Source organism: Silurus meridionalis, chromosome 15, assembly GCF_014805685.1.
Source record: "Silurus meridionalis isolate SWU-2019-XX chromosome 15, ASM1480568v1, whole genome shotgun sequence".
NCBI lineage: Eukaryota > Metazoa > Chordata > Actinopteri > Siluriformes > Siluridae > Silurus > Silurus meridionalis.
In genome coordinates, this window is record NC_060898.1 from 21,339,158 (window position 1) to 21,361,014 (window position 21,857).

Genomic DNA, 21,857 nt, shown 5'->3' on the forward strand with positions numbered 1-21,857 from the left:
TATGGAGTACTGGTTTCCTCTAAGGTTTTTAGTCGCATTGACTTCCCCTTGGTTCTTTTATCCAATAGTATAATAGTTAGTGTTTGGAAATGGAGAAATTGTATCTCTATTTTTACATTAAAATGTCACCAAATTATAATTTTACTCAATCTATTGCTCCTTTTTCTTAAAGTGCTTAAAGTGTTGATAAGACAGCAGAGTTAGCCTGGTTCCTCTCAAGGTTTCCTCACACCATCTCAGCAAGTTTACTTGTTCATTAGGGATAAAATATACTGGGATACATTTCTGATGTAAAAATTGTATTCCTAATCTTTTTAGTTTTGTAAAGTTGCTCTGAAAATGTGTCCATTGTTAGAAATGCTATACAAATGAATTTCATTTAATTGGTTACCACAGGTTCTAAGCCTTTTGTGCCATTTTAACTCAACATAAATGCATTAGACCTACACATTTGTAATTGACCAACACTGTCTACTCTGGTGGTGGTGATTTTTGAGCAGAAAGTCATAGATTTAATCCCCAGCGCTGTCAAGTTTATCATGGCTGACCCTTGCTCTGACCCCAACTTCCTAGCAAACTGAAGAAATCTCACTGTGGTGTAATGAAAGTGTGACAAAGGCTGTATGATCTTTTTGTAAAATGTCACCTTTGTCATACAAGAGCCAAAGCAGCTGTTTGACATCCAGCGAAAATAATTCTAATACCGTGTAAGTGAGGGTGGTGGACCATACTATGTTTACGCACTTGAATAGGCATTTAAATAAATAACTAAAATAAGCCATAATGCACATTCGAATTACCCCATTAGCCATTAAATTCTATCATCTGGATTATTATGACCAATCATCATTATATAACACAAATTGTCATTTATATACGGAGCAAAATCTTTAGGCAGGTGTGAAAAAAAGGCTGTAAAGTAAAAATGCTTTCAAAAATAGAAGTGTTAATACTTTATTTTTATTAATTAACAAAATAGAAAGTATTTAAGTGAGCAGACGAGAAATCCAAATCAAAACGATATTTGGTGTGAGCACAATTTTCCTGCAAAACAGCATCAATTCTTCTCGGTACACTTAAGTATTTATTGAAACTCGGCAGGTGGGTTGTTCTGAACATCATGCAGAACTAAATGTAGGCTCCATCAAATCCTCAATCTCTTTATTTAATCCCATTGATGATGTTGAGATTAGATCTCTATGGGGGCCAAAACTATTGCTTCTCTTCACTGAAGATAGTTTTTAATGACATTAGCTGTATGTTTTGGGGTTTTGCTCTGCTGCAGAATTAATGTGGAGCTGAACAGATGCCTCCCTGATGGATAAGTAGCTGCCTATATTTCTCAGCATGGAGGACACCATTAACCTTACAATATCTCCAACTCCATTTGCAAAGATGAAGCCCCGAACTTGCAAAGAATCTTCCACCATGCTTCACCATTGCCTGCAGACTTTCATTATTGTACCCAGCCCTTTGGCAAACAGCCTCAAGCTACAGCCAAATATTTCAAATATTCCAGTCCAGAGCACCTGCTACCATTTTTCTGCTCCTTAGTTCCTATGTTTTTGTGCATAGTTGAGTTGTTTTCATGTCAAAGGTATGACTTTTTGGCCACAGTTCTTCAATGAAGACCACTTCTGACCAGACTTCTGCAGATAGTACATGGGTATTTCTGTCTCTAATTGGTTTCAGCCAGTTCTTTGCTGATAGCACTGCTGGACTTTTTCTGATGTTGAAGTTTATTAAGCATGACATTTTTTTCAGTCTTTCAGTTGCTGCATTAAGTTTCCTTGCTCAACCACTGCATCAACGGTCTTCAACATTGCCCATTTCTTTGGGTTTCTTCAAAATAGTTTGAACAGCACATTTTAAGACCCCAGTCTGCTTTGAAAACTTGGACTGGGAGAGATTTTGCTGATGCAGTAGAATGTTTTTTACAGTCTTGCCATGGTGTAAGACCTGTGATATGAAACTGTCTTCCACAACCTCACCTCAAGTAGCAGAGTTTGGATGTTCCTCACCTAGTCTGAAGCTCTTACACAGCTATTTCTGTTTCAGTTAATGACTGTGTTTTAACCTACATATGAAATTGATGATCATTAGTGCAAGTGTACAAAGCGTGCATGTGTGAAAGCCAAAGGGTGGTCACAGCAAATATTGATTTGATGCTTTTATTTGCTTCACTTGTCTGCATTATGTAAATGGATAAATAAAACCCATTAAAAATATATATTTGAAAGCATTCTTACTTTTTAGCAACTGCCAAAACCTTGCAAAAACCTTTGCAGTGTACTGTATATATATAATGTTATATTATATTATAAGTCTGTTTTACCTACAATTATAGAAGTTACTATAAAAGTTTGAAAGCAGTATAGATGCAAAAAATTTCGGCATTATTATAATTTACAGAAATGCAATGTCAGAACAGAGTTGTGACCTTGTGACAATTTAATTGCTACAGTTTCACTTTCTGACCAGAGAAGGAGAAAAAGCTACATCGCCTCCACCTCCCGACAACATGCAGTTTCTCATGAAGAAAAAACAAAAAGGAAGAAGAAGCACAAAACATAACAAAACGTAAATATGATTGGATATATGATTGACAACTCATTACAAATGGAATATAAAACTAATGTTTAAAGTCATTTGAACATACTTTAAATATCTAGGTTTCTTTTGTTTTTTTTTATCCATGTCCTGTGGCATTACGGCTGATCGGATCATAAAAATGTGCATGTGTAGGTACAGTGTCTGGATTGGGAGAGGTCCATGCATTTCTGTGCTCAACTCAGGCCAATCTGCCCCTCATCAATTCTGACGTTTGGGAGACGCGTTTGTTTTCTGGTTCATTGAGACTCGTCATGGAGCATGTTATCCCAATACGGGTCATCATTCTGAGGTTTATCGCTTGGCATGTTGCTGCTGAGGAAACGTAAGATTTCGGGGTCATCGCTTAATTCGGCTGTGGCTCCAGGATTCGGGTTGGTGACCGTCCCGAGGAAGAGGGGTGCATGCGAAACATCGTCCACTATGGCAAAGATGAATGGCATGTTGACTGCAAAGATGGGGATGGTGCGCACCAGAGTGACCGAGGTAGCAGCCGAGGCCTGAGCACCCTCCTCGTTTAACTCTATACTGGAGGCATGCTGGACACCAGACACTACAAGAGGGCCTTCTGCAATACCAGACAGATTAGGGCCAGAGAATAGTGCACCCAAACCTGGACAAGAGAATCAGACAAAATGTAAAATTAAGATTCAAATTCAAAGAGGAGTAACGGGTAAATGCCAGTGGTGTATTTAAGTAAATGTATTTAGTTACTGTATTTAAGTAGATGTACTTTTTTACTTCACTATAGATGCACTTTTTTACTTCACTATAATTTAATTGATGATGAGCGTTACCAATTACATTTTGCACCTCTGTTGACGATGTCATTAAGATCAACACTCCCCTACCTGCATCTGCTGCCTGGGAGCGACTTTTCAACACTGCCGGCCTCATTTTCAGTCCAAAAAGTGCTTTTTTTGAAGTTTAATCAAAATATTGACCCTCTCTGGGACTGAGTGGTGCATCAAATCACAGACAGCTCTGTATATTTGGTTTTACAATTTTTCGAAAATGATTTCATTTTATTAGTCCATGTTGACATGATGAAAATTGCTTTACTGTTTTGTATTTTTTTATTATCTTTGTTTTGGCGTTTTAAAGACGTTGTCGTGTTGATGGTTAATGCAGTGTTGAGGTACAATTTCATTTGTATTTTAGGAAATAAAATCTCACAAATCAACTGTTTTTGGCTTTTCACTAACGTGTGTATTGGTCTTGAGGTCTAGTGCATCTTTAAACCTACGTTCAATATGAGTTAAATCATGTTAAAGTACTTGTGAATTGTAACTCATAATGGAGTAAGTTTTGCAGTAGGGTATCTATACTTTGACTCAAGTATGATTTTCAGGTATGCTTTACACCTCTGGTAAATACGTCTTTGGATGAACATGCATTTTCTTCTTGATCAATGGTGTCCACCCAGAACCCATGAGAAATGCACAATAACCAGGAGCATCAAAATTTTAAAAACAAAATCAGTATATTTGAGATCCCTCACCCATGCTTGTGAGCGCTTGTTGCAAATCCTGTTTATATTCCAGTTTGAACTTGGGCAGTTTGACGAGCATCGGGATTTCGTTTGGAAGCCTTCTGTAAAGCTCCGAGATGTTGAGGTTGGCTGCTGCTCTTGACAAATTTTCTGATTGCATGGGCATGACCACCAGGAAGCTTATGTTTTTTTGAAAAGGGAATCGAGCAACCTAGATGGATAAGAAGGAAAATTTTGAAACAGACTGGGTTTTGTTAGAGATTAAAAAAAGGTAGAAGAACATGCAATGAAAGAATGAGTCGTTGCTTAGTTTTAGGTTCTTCAGAAGCTCTTCTCATTTATCTGATATTGCAGAAGCCCAATGCATTAAATCATGTTGATCATCGCTAAATGATCAACACCAGGATTAGAAAAATAATATCTCAATGTCTAACTGTGGCATGTTTGCTGGCCCTAGTTTGAGTTGGAGAAACTGCTGATCGAGGGTTTCCATGCATCATGACTTTAGACAGAATGACGAAACAACATCAGCTCTTGAGACAGGATGACTTCAGTGCAGGAGAAGCCTCCAGACTAGATCGAGCTGAAAGGGAGACTTTTCTTCTCCCTCAATGTCTTACTGTCTAATTTAGGTGCCTGTGTTTTATATTGTTGCTTTACGTTTTTGTCTAAAGACTCTGGGTGACTCATCATAATAAACAATAGCCTTCTTCTGGTGCGATATGATAAACTGATCGGATAATTGCATGAATGAGTAAAATGTATAGTTGTTCTGTTCCTATTGTTTGAGTTCATACGCTTGTTTTTAGTTCCATCAAGCTATAATACCTGTATGCCCTGCTCTCCATCCACAAACATGCTGAGAGGATGTTTGGATCCCATCATCATGTCCACCTTTACAGATGTCTGTCTGTCAATGTAGAAAAGATCCTTGGTAGTGAAACGTGCATCAAAGCGAGACTTCCACTCCCCTGAAGATCCAAACACAAGAACTTGTTATTTTGCACCGTGTTTGCACAGTTGCTTTTACTCAATAAAAATGTTTTTTGAGTTGAATCATGTTTTCTAAAGTGATTTTAATAGATAAAAATCAGTGTTTGACTCATTAATAGCATTCTATTCATAGATTGGTGCATTACTAGTAACAGAGTCTTCTCTTATAAACTGAGTTTATTAAGCAAAACGATAATAGGAACATTATTGCCGTAATACTTTGGATAATTAGGTACATTTGAAGGCAAATACTTTTGTACTTTTCCTCAAGGGAAAGTTTAAAAAGTTTTACTTTTCCTGAAGTAATATTTTACCTACTTCGACTCAAGTACATGGTTTGTGTACTTCGTCCACCACTGATAGTCTATAGTGCTTGCAAGACAAATATGAATATAAATCGTGGAAATTGTATCTTTTTCTGTTACAATATGATTATTACATCCAGTTATGACTTGCCTTTAAAATGAACAGCGTTTATCAGCATCAAGACCACACTGGGTGGAAGAATGGACAAAAAGTTCTTGATGTTATCATCTGTAGCCTCCTCGACCCACTGATTAACTTCTTCTACAGAAGTAATAGGTTTGGGTGATGATCTGAACAGCTGAAGGGATCGTTCCAGAAATTCCTTCCTCAGGCCAAAGCCTGTTCATATATGAAAAGAAAAGCAAAAATCTGATCTCAGCTGCCGAGGTTCAGTGAGCAAAGAGTCGAGAGACGTAGAGTTTTAGCTAAGCTCATGCTCACCTGGTTTGAGGTAGATACGAGAGGCCACTTTAACGGCCTTGACAATCAGTTGTTCTTGTAGGCAGCTTAAAGTTTTATAATAGTCAGATAGCAAAGCTGCATGTAAAGCTCCTAACAGTTGCTTCTCGGTCTCGTTCCTGGCACCTGAATAACATATTATATATATATTAGAAATGCATGAATGTTAAAAATGATGAAAATGACGATCGACTACAGTTCGTCCCACGTACCCAAAGCTAACTGTGAAAGTGCAAGAGAAATACTCAGTGGAGACAGAACGACGTTTGGTTGTTCAGTTCCAGGCTGCAGATTCACTAGTAGCTTTAGTCCCAATTGAGTTATAGCACCACCAACTGCCCGCTGAGTCTCCAGGCTCAAGTTGCATTCCTCAGGAACCCGCTGTGGCGTACCGGTGCCATTAAACAGAAAAGAGCTGTCCAGATTGGTGTTCTCAGGAGACGCTGTATAGACTTCACCCTTCAGGTAGCATAAAAGAAAGGACATTACAGTTAGACTTTTTTTAAAAACAGTGTTAGATTGGGAAATCTATATCTGATCTAAATCTAAAATCTGATCATAGCTTTTGTTCCAATCTAAATTTCATACATCTGAATTATACAGTAATAAATTCAATAGAATCAAATTTTGGCAAGGGTTCACGATGCTTTGAGCTTGCTAGGATTAAGGTTGGTGTTATTTATTTATTTCAAACAAATAACATAGACAGATTTTGTATCTATAAGGAAGTCTTACTGTCAGTCCATGTCTAAGTAAACAGAGCATCATCAGCAGTGAAGGCCCGAGCTTCATATTCTCCACGTTGACCTGGAACACATCAGAATAAGCCTTATGTAGTTGTGTGCAACAGAAATTGACACTTTTCCATATTTAATTTTAGCCCAAGACACATGAAGCTTTTCATCCAACCCTCTCACCTATGGTATAGCCCCAATCATCAGCTGCGAATAATTTGAGTTTGAGTACATTTGGCAGATGCCCTTCTCCAGAGCAACTTACAGCTGAGCAGTTGCTGAAAGGCCCAGCAGTGGCAGCTTGGTAGTACTGGGATTTAAACCTGTGACCTTCCGATCCAAAGCCAAATGTCTCAACCAGTGAGCTACCACCTTCCTATAACTTTGTAACGAATTATCACTGTTTAACCCTCCCTCCCAAAAGGTTTCAGATGTAGGATTTCTGTTCAGAAGGTCATGAGCTCAAATTTCAAGCTAGTCACTGCTTGAGTAAGGCCGTCTGAATGATGTCATCTGCCAAATGGCACAAATGTAAATGTTTTTTCTTCAAAAACATTTTAGAAATAGAACAAACAAAAACGTCCATCAAAAAGATCCCAAACATAAATAAATGTGGGAACAGGCAGAACTGGTCAGGAATTGAGAGTAGGTGGGAGTTGGACTTAAAAGAAGGAGTTCTGGACACATGCCTAGTAAAGCTATGAGATGTTGAAACTATGTTGGTGAAAAGTCAGTTTGTGTTTTGCCTATTTTTTTTTTCGCTTATTGTTTTTTTTTTTTAAATGACAACAAAAAAAATGTATTACAATTGTTTCAGGTGGACGTTAGTTAGTGCCTCTACTTCATTTAAATCTGAATTTATTTGTATATCCTTTATTCTGTAAACATTTTACACAATACCGTAGTATAATGCAGCGTTTTCAATGTAAAAAGGAGTCGCGAAGGTCAACATTTCAGACGAAAATAGTACAAATTATGTATATTCAGTGCCAAATATTTCTTTTTAGGGCTCCATCGTCTAAAAACAGTCTTAATGCCATCTAGTGTTAAAGTGTGAATTTACAGCCGACATCTTTCTCCTCAGATTTACATTTACTGTACATTTACGCCGTTTGGCAGACGCCCTTATACGGAGTTTATAGTTCTCTCATTTATACACCAGGTCAGTTGAATGTGAAGGGCCTTGCTCAGGGGCCCAGCAGCAGCTTGATGGTGCTGGGATTTGAACCCACAACCATCCAATCAGAAGTCAGCTAGATAAAATAGCTGACTTTTTTTTTACAGCATCCACAGTATGCAGTTTCACAATTACAAAAAGAAAGTGTGTTATTACTTTCAGATGGAAAGAATTATCTATCTATCTATCTATCTATCTATCTATCTATCTATCTATCTATCTATCTATCTATCTATCTATCTATCTATCTATCTATCTATCTATCTATCTATTTCCCTTTTGCAGGATGGAAAAAACGCCATACACTTGGTCACAAACAAAGCTAACTGAAGCTAACAAATGGAAATACTGTAAATTCTGGACAGACTTATAAATCAAAGCGGATTAAGATTCCATAATAAGGTCCTAAAAAAATGTAAACATTAAAAAAAGACCATTAAATGCACACTTTACGACCAAAAGTATATGAACACCCACTCTCCAAACCCATTAAGCATTTGTTCATTTAAACACCAATTATAATATAAAAACCTCCACTGAGAGTTCGTACCTCAGTGGTTAAGATGATGGGCATCTGATCAGAGGGTCATGAGTTCAAATCCCAGATTAACCAAACTGGCCCTTGAGCCAGGCTCTGCATCTCAAGTGCACTTGTATAAGTAAGATAATTGTCACTCTGGATGAGGGCATCTGGGAAATAATGTGAATGTCTAGACTTTTGGAAAGGATTTCTACTAAATTTAGGAATGTAACAGGGAGTCAGTGTTCCAGGTTATCCAATAGGTTGTACAGTGGGAGCTGAGGAGGTTAATGGAACATTGAGTCCTACACTAAACTTAACATATCTTGTCTTCCTGATTTTTTCACTCAGGCATAGTCACACTGGACCAAGTTTGAGCGTCTTAGTCCAGTGATAGGAAATTGTAATGCTAACAAGCTGGACAAGTAAACCATGCTGTATAAGTAAGTAATCTAGTAAATAGAGACTTTAATTATGCTCCAAATTATAGTGGAAGCTCATTGGTCTGGGTTCTGGGTGACTGATCGGAAGGTTGGTGGTTCAAACCCCAGCACTGCCAGGCTGCCACTGTTTGGCCCTTGAGCAAGGCTCTTAACCCTCTCTGCTCCAGGGGTGCTGTATTATGGTGAACCTGGAGATCTAAAGGTCTGAAAAACAGCTAACGATTATGCCTGAAATGCGTTTCAGTTTGTACTCTGACAATATACAATCAGTGTCCATTGTAAATCATTCGTAGGACAAGCAAAAGAAACCATGCCCTTGACATACTGTATAAACCTGTCGTTGGCAGCTCATGGAATTTTATTCTGTAAAAAAAAACTAAAAACCCCAGCATATAATATTACATAAGAAGTTCACTAGATCACTTTTATTTTTAATTCACAATAGGATTCAATTCAAGATTATATTTAAGTTTATGGCAAGTTACATTTTAACCACAGACCCAAAGCAGCTTTACAGAATTGAATAGACTGCAGGGTAAATAATACGTTTGTTTTTCGAGAGTAGTAATTTTAATGCCATTATTACTAGGCTATTTCTGTTCATTTAGGTTTTATTTTTGTGAACAAGGTCTTCCAAGAGGTTGTGAAAGTTAAATCCATGTGACCTCTACCCACGCACCTCTAAACAGAAGCGTACAAATCAGTTACAGCTTTGTTTGCATTTGCGTCGAGCAATTCTTTACATTCACGATGGGTGAGCTTAATTCTCTAAGTTTTATATATAACAAAAAAATGTATTTATTCATTTAAAATTTTCGGTAAAAAAAACACACTCAACAAGGTCTATTGTATTGCAAAACTGCACCTTTGTTTTATTTGGGAAAAATGATCATTGCACTGCCTCACTTTACAGACCCTGCAACAGCAATGTCTTTCTCTTTATTTATTATTTTATTTTTCATAATTTTTTTTTTTATACATAATTTAGAGCACCAGCACACCGTGACAAATGTCTTGTGCATGCAACCCATGATACTTGCCAATAAAAATGATTCTGAAAAGAAATATATAGTAATGCATTTCATATCGATTAATATGATTAATAATTGCATTAATTTTTTATTGCTGGATAACAAATCAGTGAAAAATGAAATAACAGCTGCAAATGTTTAAAAAATAATAATAATCAACATACTAAACGTGCATAAAGTCATGTAATCCTCATGATCAGGGTCATGAGAGGCCCAGACTGCACAGGGATTAAAGATTAAAATATAAAATTCAGACATTTTTACACATTTCAAGAACATTTCTCGTATCGAACATTCTTCAGCAAAGTTAGCCGAGACTGAGAGCCATTTTGAAGAGCGTAATAAAGGATTTTGACTTACCAAACCCACGTTTGGACTGGTGATCATTTTAAGCGATGTAGCTCCTGGACAGATCGCTGCAGCTCACCCTCTTCCACTCACCCTGCTGCTGGTTAATATTTTATTATTCATTGATTTGTCTTCCTACATCTACATACACAAAACATGAAAGCGCAATATCAGTCATGGATCAGCTTCAATGAATTACACAGCCACATCCTCGAGTATATATGATTATAACCAACATATAAAAGCAATGAAGGAAGAATTAATTTTATCTTCAGATCGCACAATAGTTGTTATAATAGTTACGTACAATTTTCTTATCTTGTGTGCTCTGGATTGGTGCCATTTCCACCCACACAGGACCTTGAAGCCTCCAAAACACATACTGTTGCACTTCAGGCAAGGGGTTCCACTGTCCAGAGAGGCATGCTGGGTAATCAGCACATACAGTACTGGGGTAATAAGAAAACCGCAATCTCTAATATGGTCTAATACGTGAAATAAATAAAATCTAATTGTTTATAGGACTTTGGTGAGACCTGAGATGTTGTATGGTTTAGAGACAGTGGTATTGAGTAAAAGACAGGAGGTGGAGCTGGAGGTAGCAGAGCTGAAGATGTTGAGGTTTTCGTTGGGAGTGATGACGATGGACAGGATTAGAAATGAGTTTATTAGAGGGACGGCGCATGTAGGACGTTTTGAAGACGAGGTGAGGGAGGTGAGATTGAGATGTTTGGACATGTGCAGAGGAGGGACATGGGGTATATCAATAGAAGAATGCTGAGGATGGAGCCACCAGGAAAGAGGAAAAGAGGAGGCCAAAGAGGAGGTTTATGGATGTGGTGAGGGAGACATGTAGGTAGTTGGGTTGAAAGAGGCAGATGTAGAGGACAGCGGGAAGAAAAATAATTGCAATTCTAATTCCAAAAAAGTTGGTTACACGGTGTAAAATGTAAATAAAAACAGAATGCAATGATATGCAAATCTCATAAACCAACATTTTTTAAATTTACAATAAAACATAGAAAACATCAAAAGTTTTAAGTGAGGAAAATCAGTTATCATTTAAAAAAAAAGGGTCTTTTATATTTGACAGCTACAACACGTCTCAAAGAATTCAGGACGGGGTAACAAAAGACTGGAAAAGGAAATGTTAATAAAATGAAAAACAGTTAGAAAAACATTTTGCTAATGAGGATAATTCACAACAGGTCAGTAAAATGATAAATAGTGTATCATAGAGGGACAGAGTCTCTGGGCAGAGCTTCACCAATCTGTGAAAGACTGCGTCTACAAATTGTGGAACAATTTCAGAATAACATAATATTAATTCACAGTTGAATATCTAATCATTTCTGTGCACAAGGGACAAGGGCGACAATCAATATTGGATGCCAGTGATCTTCATTTAAAACACTCATGATTCGTTAATGGAAATCAGTGCATGGGCTCTTTTTTCGTTTGTGAACACAGTTTGCCATGTCGTCCTCAAATGCAGGTGGCCACTTTTTAACTTTTGCTCTATTTCATGTTCATTTTAAATGAGCTTCCACTGATTTTTAACAGGCAAATAAACAGTGCCAGTTACAGCATTAATAAAACTATGGCTGTTGCAAGATACAAGAAGCTTTGCTTCTAAATGTTTTCTTTCACCATCAGCAGAACAGTGTTCACAGAAACACAATCTACAGAGCAATCCACAAGTAACTGCTGTCATGTATCTCTTACTAGAAGTCACAAACAATTCCCTGATTTCACAATAACGCTTCAGACAGCATCTGAGAAAAGTTGGTGGACACCTGACTATATGGTATGTGCTTTTTGAACCATTGAGTCTCTCTTTGCTCTTATAATAAACATGTAATCTTTTGAGAAGATGTTCCACTCTATCTATCTATCTATCTATCTATCTATCTATCTATCTATCTATCTATCTATCTATCTATCTATCTATCTATCTTTTTTGTGGAGATTTGTGCTCATTCATTCACAAGAGATTGGAGCTCTGTAGCATCTTCCAATCCAACCCATGGAAAGCAGATCTCCATGGAGCTGGCTTTGTGCACAGGGGCATCGTCATCCTGGAACAGGTTTGGGTCTCCTAGTTCAAGTGAAAGGAAAGTTTTATGCTCCAGCCTCTAAAGATGTTCAAAGAAGCCTGGTTGAGTTCACCAATATTCGTCATCATTGTAGATTTGGAAAATGAATCTCACCTTTAGCTCCAAGTTCATTGTCACAGTCTTGTAAAAAATATTTATAGTTTTTTTAATTGGGTTTATTCATGTTTTTTTTTTTCAGGCATCTTCCAAAACACCAGTGCCACTGGTTTTCAGTTTGTTCTTTTCTTTCTCTAATTTGTTTTTAAATTTATTGTAAAAAAAAAAAACAAAGATTACCAGAACCAGCATGGCTGCTTCAGCATCACCTGTACCTGCATCTTCAGCCTAATCGGTCACATCAAATTATACATGCCTGTAGGAGAAATGTTCATCGGTCACCTCAAATATGACCTGCAGCATGATGCCAAAGTCTATTCAGGTGAGCAGCAACAATACTGTTTAAACGTTGTTCCACCTTCTATCTCATTTTCTGTTAGAAGGTGCAGAAAAAGTGCACATTTCCTCCATCTAGTGGTGTGTTAATTAGAGTCATAGCTATGCGGTCTGAACTACGCATGCGCAATAGAAAAGCCGCGTATTTACTATATGCACTGTGGTGTAATGTCAGTAAGGTTCAACAGCAGGCTCTCACGCTTTTCTTCACTCCTCTAAAAAGGTATTATTGATTTATTAAGATATATAAATATGTTATGACCGGTCAGTTTGAGGTCACATTGTCAGAAGCACTGGCCCCAGGATTGCAAATATAAATGCAAACACATGATGGCAGCAAAGAGACTTTTTACTTGCTTATACAGTATTTTCTACACCAGAGGCATAAGTGTTTCTCGCAGAAATTCAGGAAGCGGAAGTTTAATAAGTCTTACCTATTCAAAAAACATAATATTAGAATAAATCATAATACTGGAATAAATAAAAATAAAAAAGTCAAATATTTATCTATACATTTACATGTTCAACCCTAATTCCAAAAATGTTGCGTAAAATGTAAATAAAATCTGAATGCAATAATTTGGAAAAACTTATAAACCCATATTTTATTCACAATAAAACATAGAAAACATACCAAATGTTTAAATTGAGGAAATTAGCATTTGTAGGGAAAAAATAAGGTTATATTAAAGTAGATTGCTTTTGAATTAGAACACGTCTCCAAAAACAACAAAAATAAAAATAAGCGTTATTAAAATGAAACATTTGGAGAAACATTTAGCCTCTAAGAAGGTTCATTGACAACAGGTTAGTAAAATAATTGAATATAAAAAGTGTATCATAGATACAAGTCTGGCAGAAGTAAAGATGGCCAGAGTCATCAATCTGTAAAAGACTGTGTCTACAAATTGTGGAACAATTTCAGAATAATGTTCCTCAACATTAATTTTTCGTAGTAGAAGAGTCTAGGTGCAGAACTGGCCTGTCTGCAGTCTAGACCTTTCACCATTTGAAAACATTTGGTGCATCATGGAACAAGAAATACAACAAAGGACACCCAGAACTGTTGAGAAGCTAGAATCCTGTATCAGACACATATGGGACAACATTTCACTCCCAAAACTTCATATAAAGGTCTCCCAGTTCCCAGATGTATATAGACAGACGACGTGATGCTACACAGTGGTAAACATGGCCCTTGTCCCAAATGACCTTATTATTTTTCTTAAAATGGTATATGTTTTCATTTTAAACATTTGAAATGTTTTTATGAGATTTGCAAATTATTGCATTCTGTTTTCATTTACATTTTACACAGTGTCTCAAGTTTTTTTTTATTATTTTCATATATATATATATATATATATATATATATATATATATATATATATATATATATATATATATAAAATTGGTGTATTCAGACATTTTGTGTACTCCGGTATTAAGCAACATAAGATGCGTCACCTTATAGAAACAATGTTCAAAAGAGCTCAGGTGGTCTCGAAACACCTGGCCTGATGCCAACAGATCAAAGGTTAGCCTCACTTTGCAAGCAGCAGGCAGAAAATCTTGACATACCTTACAATGAGTGAGCTAGCTACCCTGATGTTATTTAAAACCCTCCTGCTAATTATATTTCCTTCTTTTATTTTTCCTGGGGATATTTCTGGATCCCAAACAATCCACAATTCTTTTTGCCATGTGCATTAATTTGGCATCAAATATTTGATTCACTATCATGATTTGACCTTTGCACGTACATGTGAATTTCCCAGTTTTTACTGTACTTTTCTCCGTAAACAGCAGTAGTCAATGCATAAGTGGTGCAGAAGTTACGGTTGCTGCATTAATTTCATTTTGCTCATCTGAGCAGTGATCTGTTGTTGAGTCATTAATATATGTATACCACAAGATTCCATTAAATTGAATTCTAATTATTTTTATTTGTATAGAGTTTTTAACAACAGACATTGTCTCAAAGATGCTTTATGGGTATAAAGTTGTATTCAAGAATGTATCGGTTTAGTGCCTATAAGTTTGTTTCTTATAACTGTAAATTTATCTCCGAACGAAAAGGAAAAACTGCCTGAGATGGCATGAGGACGAAACCCTGAGAGAAAGGGAAACCATCTTCAACTGGGTGCCACCGAATGTCCATTCATTACAGTTCCATCATTGTTGATTTGTGCTATTCAGTAAACTGTTCAGAGAAAGTGCTTAAATGCAGAACTGTTCATGCCAGTTGTGGTCATGAGCCATTGTAGCGGATTGTTGATATTAATTACAGTCCAAATCCATCCTCATCGTTCTTGAGTTGCTCAGTAACTTCATGGATCTTTAGGTTATTTATGTGAAACCATCCTCTACTGCAGAGAGTGGTCTCTAATGAAAGAGAACTCCATCCAGAGCTTGGGCATCCAGTTTTTATTTATGTGTCTCAGTGTAGAGAAGAGTTCCAGGCACAGGGTGTTTGCCTGTTCATGACCCAGGAATCTTTTTACACATTTTCAGGAAATATCATAAATTGCATACGGTAGCAAACAGCCTTATAAGACAATTTATTAATAAGTACACAGTGTACATTATTAGTGAGCAATTTATTGGGCAATAAACACCAGGCTGACCCTTGTATGAGTGACTTTTCAGACTTTTTCTTTTCAGACTTTTCAGACTTTTTCAGACTTTTTCTTTTTAGACTTTTTCAGCAGTGGTGTGGCGGATTGTCTTGTGGTCTCACAGCTCCAGGAGTTTGGGTTATCATCAGGCTTTGTCCAAGGTCTCAATTTTCCTCCTCCTGTCTAACAAAACATGAGGGGAATGTAAATTTATCTGCTAAATTCCCCTGAATGAGTATGTGAACGTGTATGTACTTTGACCTGTAGTGAATTATTTTCCTATCGGGTAAAATCCTCTTGCTCTTTTTCTCTGTTGTGCTGCACGTGCTCATGAGATTCTGTTCCCTGCTGTACTCTGGATCTATTTGGCCCATCCTGATTCTCTACCATCTCACCACTCACTTCTGAGGATGGCTCCACATGAACAGCCTGAAGATACATAAGATTATTATACATGGCTCTACATAGGAACCATGAAAATGGCTTAGGACAAAAATTACTACAGTTTTGCGCTCATCAGTAAACAGTTGATAACCTTAACAATGATAGAATTGTAATGAATGTATCTCCGATGTTGAGGATGAAGAGATCCAGGTGCAGCAGAGGTGAGTTCACTTGCTCAGGTGAAGATTGCATCTGAATTCCGAAGAGATCTTACCACCATCTTCGACGGTGTTAACTTCAAAAAAAGTTCTATCATGAAGGTGTCCTCTCCCCGTCAATCTCAATGACATTAGCAATGTGTAGGCATCTCTGAGCTCATGTATGTGGAAAAAGAAAGGTAGCAGGAGCTGCAGGATGAATATGCGGTTGGCTACATTTATTAAAATTCATTCAATTTCACTTTTTTTTAAGTACCCTCAACAATCCCAAAACACCACTTGCCACTGTTTTTCACCACTCCTGTCCTGCGTTTCCATCACTTACACTGCTGCTGCTTGTGTCTACAAACAGACCTTGCCTAGATTACCGCCTGCTTTTCCTCCACTGGTTATAGTTTTTGGCTCTTTTCTTTGTCCATTCATTGTCTTTTGTCATAACAAGCCAATATTCCCTTTCGACGCCAAAGATTTGGGGACAGCTCTGCAACTCCGTGTTTTCACATTACTCAACCTAAAAGTTATAATTTACACCTTTTTGTTTTATGTCTTAACACGATGCTCAATGTTGGTTGGTTGGGAAAGAAGGGCAGTATTTCTTTCCTCATCTAATGCCTTCATTTTAATTTGTGGAAGGGGTGGCTCAGTGGTTAAGATGTTGGACCTCTAATCAGATCATGAGTTTGAATCCCACCAAGCTAACTAAGCTGCCACTGCTGGGCCCTTAAAAGAGGCTCTTGAACCCTTATCTTAACTGTTCAGTTGTGTGAATAAGATAATTGTAATTGTAAGAGACTCTGGTTAAAGATGCCTGCCAAATACCATGAACATAAACATAAACTGTCTCCTGCACTGCCAGAGGGGACAACACACTGGATCAGGTATATACATACATACCTGAGACATACACAGCCATTTCCCTACCTGATGCTGGACTGCTGGACCTCAGTCTGTTAGGTTGGGTAACAGGTATCCTTAACCCTAATTCTGAACACTGGAATCCCTCAGGGCTGTGTTCTGAGCCCACTTCTCTACTCTCTGTTCACCAATGCCTGTGTTCCTCTGCATAACTCCAACATCTTAATCAAATATGCAGATGACACCACTGAGGTCGGTCAGATCAGCAAAACGACAAAGCAGCCTACAAGGAGACTGTCAGTGTGGGGTGCCACCAACAACCTGAACCTCAAGGCGATTAAGAGTAAAGAGTTAATTGTGGACATTTGGAAATATAACAGCAGGAGACATTCCTTAGTCTACATCAATGGAACTAAGGTAGAGAGAGTCTCCAGCTTTAAGTTCTTTGGGGTTCACATCTCTGAGGATCTGTCCTGGCACCAAAACACTTCAGCTCTGGTTAGGAAGAGCCTGTACTTCTTGAGGAGTCCTAAGAAAGCTCATCTTTTCCCAGGGATTCTAAAAAGTTTTTACCACTGCATCATTTAGAGCATTCTGAGCAACTACATCATTGTATGGTATGAAGGCTCCACTGTGTGTGAACGTAAAGCCCTGCAAAGGGGGGTCAAAACTGCCCAATAAAATAAATAAATAAATAAATAAATAAAGCCTTATACATACTTACTTGTTAAGCTTTTGCAACAGTGTCTGCACATTTTCACTGCTGTAGATTTTTTATTTTTTTGTTGTTCATATATTTACACTTTAAATCTTTTTCATTTGCACTTCTGATAGATCTGGGATTAACTCTGTATCCACTGCAATCCTGGCTGGCATTGTGTTTGAGAGTTTAAACCCTTTAGCATTGATTCTAATCTATATAAATATAAAACCATTGTCCGGAAGTTAAGCTTTAAAATAACTTATAAAATAATACAAAACACAGTCTGATGCTCACTAAAAGGTTTAGATATTATTTCTTACCATTTTACCCCGAAACCAACACCAAATAAAATATTTGCTGGCCAAACTTGAGGCCAAAACCGGTCTTATCAGAGTTGCACACAAGTTTGTGATGATTAAGGAAACCTCATCCTTGCTCTCATACAGAGGCCCATTGTCAGTGTCTCAGCAGGCCATTTCACCTTCCTGCTAGCTCACTGTATAGGGTTTCAGCAACAGTTGATCTTCTGTGTTTTGACCATTCATCAGTCTTCACTTCAAATAGACATTCTCAGACTTCCCCACTAACCCTCCCACAGGTTCTTCTAAGCCACCCAATTGGAATGCTCCCTCCACTGGTTTCCTGTATCCACCCGCATCAGATTTAAAGCACTGATGCATCTCTCTACCTCAATGCACCATGCTCCCTCCATCATCTATCACTGCTCGACTTGTCCCACCATCTATCAGGGTTGACATTGTCCCAAAGCAGCTTTACAGAGATCAACAGGTTATGAAGTTGGAATGTATAAGTTTAGTGCCTGTAAGTCTGTTCCTCATAAGTTTATCCCTAATAAGACAATGACAACTGTGGAAAGAACAAACTCCCTGGTGCCACTGGTTCAGGCATTAGGGAATGTAGGAATAAAAATATATAGACTGGTTTATAAGTGTAAAAGCTTTAATCATAATTAATTTAATTTTGTAAAGATATATATATATATATCATCTTTACAAAATTAAATTATATATATATATATATATATATATATATATATATATATATATATATATATATATATATATATAGCATGTTACAAAATTGAATAAATTAAAGCGGGGGTCTTTACCTCAGGTCTCCTCTCACCTTCCAGACTTTTTTGTTAAACAATCTTTTAAAAAACTCCACTGCTATCCCTTCTAAACATCTCAATGCTTCTACTGGTATGTCAGCAAGAGCAGCACTTAGAAGGTGCAAAACAGCATGGATGTGTATGTGTGTGTGTGAGTTTGGTACAGTTCAGTTCTGTGTGTTGAGGAGACTAATAGCTTGAGGAAAACAAATGTTGCACAGTCTGGTTTGTAGGAGAGTAAAGAGTGTGTGAGGGGTGTGTGTGTTCCTCCACAATATTGTTGGCTTTACGGATGCAGTGTGTCGTGTAAATGTCTGTGATAGCGGGGAGAGAGACTCCAATGCTCTTTTTGGCTGTTCTCACTGTATTCTGTAGGGTCTTGTGATCTGAGACGGTGCAGTTTACAAACCAGGCAGTGATGCAGCTGCTCAGGATGCTCGCAATGGTCCCTCTGTAGGACATGGTCAAGATTGGGGGAGGGAGACGGGCTTTGCAAAAGTATTGGGACACCTGACTTTTACAGCCATATGTGTTTTTTTCTAAATATAAAATATTATAAAATATGATTTTATATATTATTTAACCAAGCAGGCATATTTAATATAATAAATCAAATAAATGCAATTATGTTTTATATACTTTTGTAATACAATTATATTTAAATTAAATAATCAATAAAATTTGCTAAATAACATTCAATATGGAAAAAAAAAACTAAAATAGTTTACATTTGTTAGACTCCATTTCGGTAATACAGATGTGTGTGTGTGTGTGTGTGTGTGTGTGTGTGTGTGTGTGTGTGTGTGTTTTACATAAAATATTACATTTTTAATTATTTTAGCATACTTTAATAAATATCATCACTCTTCCACAAAAAAAAAAAAATCTTAAATCTTGAACCCACAGCGCTAGCGTTAGCCGTTAGCTCCTGGTTAGCGGCTAACGCTAGCGCTATTGATTCTTTAGCGTTTTCATGCATGTGCAAAAACAAATCTTATTTCCAATACGAAATGGGTAGGCACAGTGACACTGCGCTAACTGTAGTTTCCTTTTTTTTTTTTTTTTTTTTTTACCCCAGTCATTGTTATGTATGTTTTCAAGTTTTACAATTATTAAAAAATCTGTAATCTGTAAATAATCATTTCAGTGCTGCACATCTTATAGCGTCTGCTATCTGCAAAGCTGATAATCTGGCGCATATTTGTTCCCGTGTTGTGTTTATTTTATTCGCTATTGTTGTATTTCCTTTATTCCTTTGATGTCTGTATTTTCAGGTTCGCTAACACTCATGGTATTTGATGATCGCATGCTCTCTCAGACCAGAATATAACTTGCTGTCGGAAATTAAAGTGTTTAGATTTACAAAAAAAACAAAACAAAACATGACGTTTGGATTATAGCAGTGAAGACAGAAGACTGGATACTGACTAACAACCTGAGAAGATCTACTTTCATCTAAAACCAACAAGAAATTATCAATTAGAATTTAATAAATTCCATAAAAGACGTTAGTCAGCATTGTATTGCACCTTCTTGTTTATTCATGACTACACTCAGTTTGAGCATTCAAACCCTTTCACACACACTTTTCCACCTCAACAAGGATCACATGGAATAATGATGAATGCAGTTATGATGGAACAATTAATTTGGTCACGCATGTGGTGTTATACGCTACTTTACCGTTCCTGCCCCGTGCACACGCGTTCATGGGTTCTTGGTAGTGAGGGATTTTGAACGAGTTTAATCGAAGATTCCTTCATGTTCTACTGGAGCTCATGTTTGCATGAGTGAAGCATCGCAAAATCTCCCTAGGTTACATACAGGAACAAGAATTGAGTAGTTCATCTCTCCACTTTTCTTTTCACTTTTTTTAACACGTGACTCCCATATATGCTACACAATGCAATAGATCCTATTTTTTTTTTGTATGAATCTTGACATTATGATTGCAATAATTATGGGAGTCACGTGACAAAAGGACTAACAACACGGACCAGAAGATTTTGTTCATCATAATTTGTCTAAGTTCTAATAGTCTAAGTTCGTGCATGTAAACGTGTTGGAGGATCCGCGAAAATGTCACATGTAATATTATTTTTGATCAAAGAACCAAGTCACTAAAATGATCCGATCTTCCCATCACTCCAAATCACTGTTCTTGTGGTGTTATCTCTAAATCTTATTTAAAGTTGTAGTGCATCATTTATAACTTATTATTAGCGTAGACACACAGACTAATACAATGGACACTAATAACCTCACCGGTTACCATAGCAACGACCCAAACACAAGCTAAACATCATCTATCTTGTATCACGCTACATGATTTCTGATCTTTACGGACTTTTAAGAAAGTAAATGTAGGCTTCCAGATTATATACCGCTTCTTTCGTAGTGGATGCACTCGGTCTCAAACACACCCGGATAATACACACCCGGATACCGTACTGCAGGTAAGCGTTTAATGCTCTGAGTGAAAAGTTGTCACCTCGATGTCTGATTTGATGGCTCCTGGATTTCCACATTATCATTTATTTTTCAGCTTTTTAAAAAAAAAATATATAAAAAACTGTTCTGTTTTTTTTTTTTTCTCTGCGCTTTATAAATCACACCACCGGAAATGCTTTAGGACCAGACATGTGCAGTATCGTCACACCTCGTTTGTTATTGTTTACTTCGTTTAAATGGTGTATTAAAGGTATTTCTTTTCTGTGGGAACTCTGTACAGCACACACACACACACACACACACACACACACACACACACACACACACACACACACACACAGGCAATAAGGCTCCCTGTGAACATAAGATAGGGAAATAGAGAGTTTGTGTGCAGGGTGTGTGTGTGTGTGTGTGAGAGAAAGAGCAAGAGGTAGATAGATAGATAGATAGATAGATAGATAGATAGATAGATAGATAGATAGATAGATAGATAGATAGATAGATAGATAGATAGATAGATAGATAGATAGATAGATAGATAGGGAGGAATGGGTAGGTAGGTAGAGAGAATACATAAATTAGTAAATGGGAGATAGATAGACACAGAAAGAGAGGAGAGAGAGAGAGAGAGAGAGAGAGAGAGAGAGAGAGAGAGAGAGAGAGATAGATATTGAGGGTTGGGGAGGGATGAATGAGTGGATGAGAGATAGACAGGGTGAAGGTGAGAAAGGATACATGGATGAGTGGATGAGAGAGATAGACAGGGCAAAGGTGAGAGAGAGCAAGGGTAGATATAAAGAGAGAGGGACGTGGAAATGCAGAGCGAGAGAGAGT

General features: G+C 37.3%; 1 protein-coding gene across 1 annotated transcript; it reads right to left on the bottom strand.

Moving 5' to 3' along the window:
• Window positions 1-2,157: 2,157 nt before the first annotated feature.
• serpinf2a (serpin peptidase inhibitor, clade F (alpha-2 antiplasmin, pigment epithelium derived factor), member 2a) lies at window positions 2,158-10,521 on the bottom strand. The gene is made up of 9 exons (XM_046868442.1): window positions 10,421-10,521; window positions 10,126-10,254; window positions 6,596-6,667; window positions 6,073-6,319; window positions 5,843-5,986; window positions 5,552-5,740; window positions 4,931-5,073; window positions 4,112-4,313; window positions 2,158-3,223 (listed from the first exon to the last, which is right to left on the bottom strand). Exons 2-9 carry the CDS (start codon window positions 10,150-10,152, stop codon window positions 2,850-2,852), a joined length of 1,398 nt encoding a protein of 465 aa, XP_046724398.1. The 5' UTR covers window positions 10,153-10,254; window positions 10,421-10,521; the 3' UTR covers window positions 2,158-2,849.
• Window positions 10,522-21,857: the final 11,336 nt, after the last annotated feature.

Excerpts from the sequence above, each read along its gene's own strand:
- serpinf2a (XM_046868442.1), bottom strand. The coding sequence starts at position 10,152 with ATGATCACCAGTCCAAACGTGGGTTTG. Across the intron at positions 5,741-5,842 it reads TCGTATCTACCTCAAACCAG|GCTTTGGCCTGAGGAAGGAA; the intron begins GTGAGCATGAGC and ends ATATATGAACAG. Across the intron at positions 5,074-5,551 it reads AAACGCTGTTCATTTTAAAG|GGGAGTGGAAGTCTCGCTTT; the intron begins GCAAGTCATAAC and ends TTGGATCTTCAG.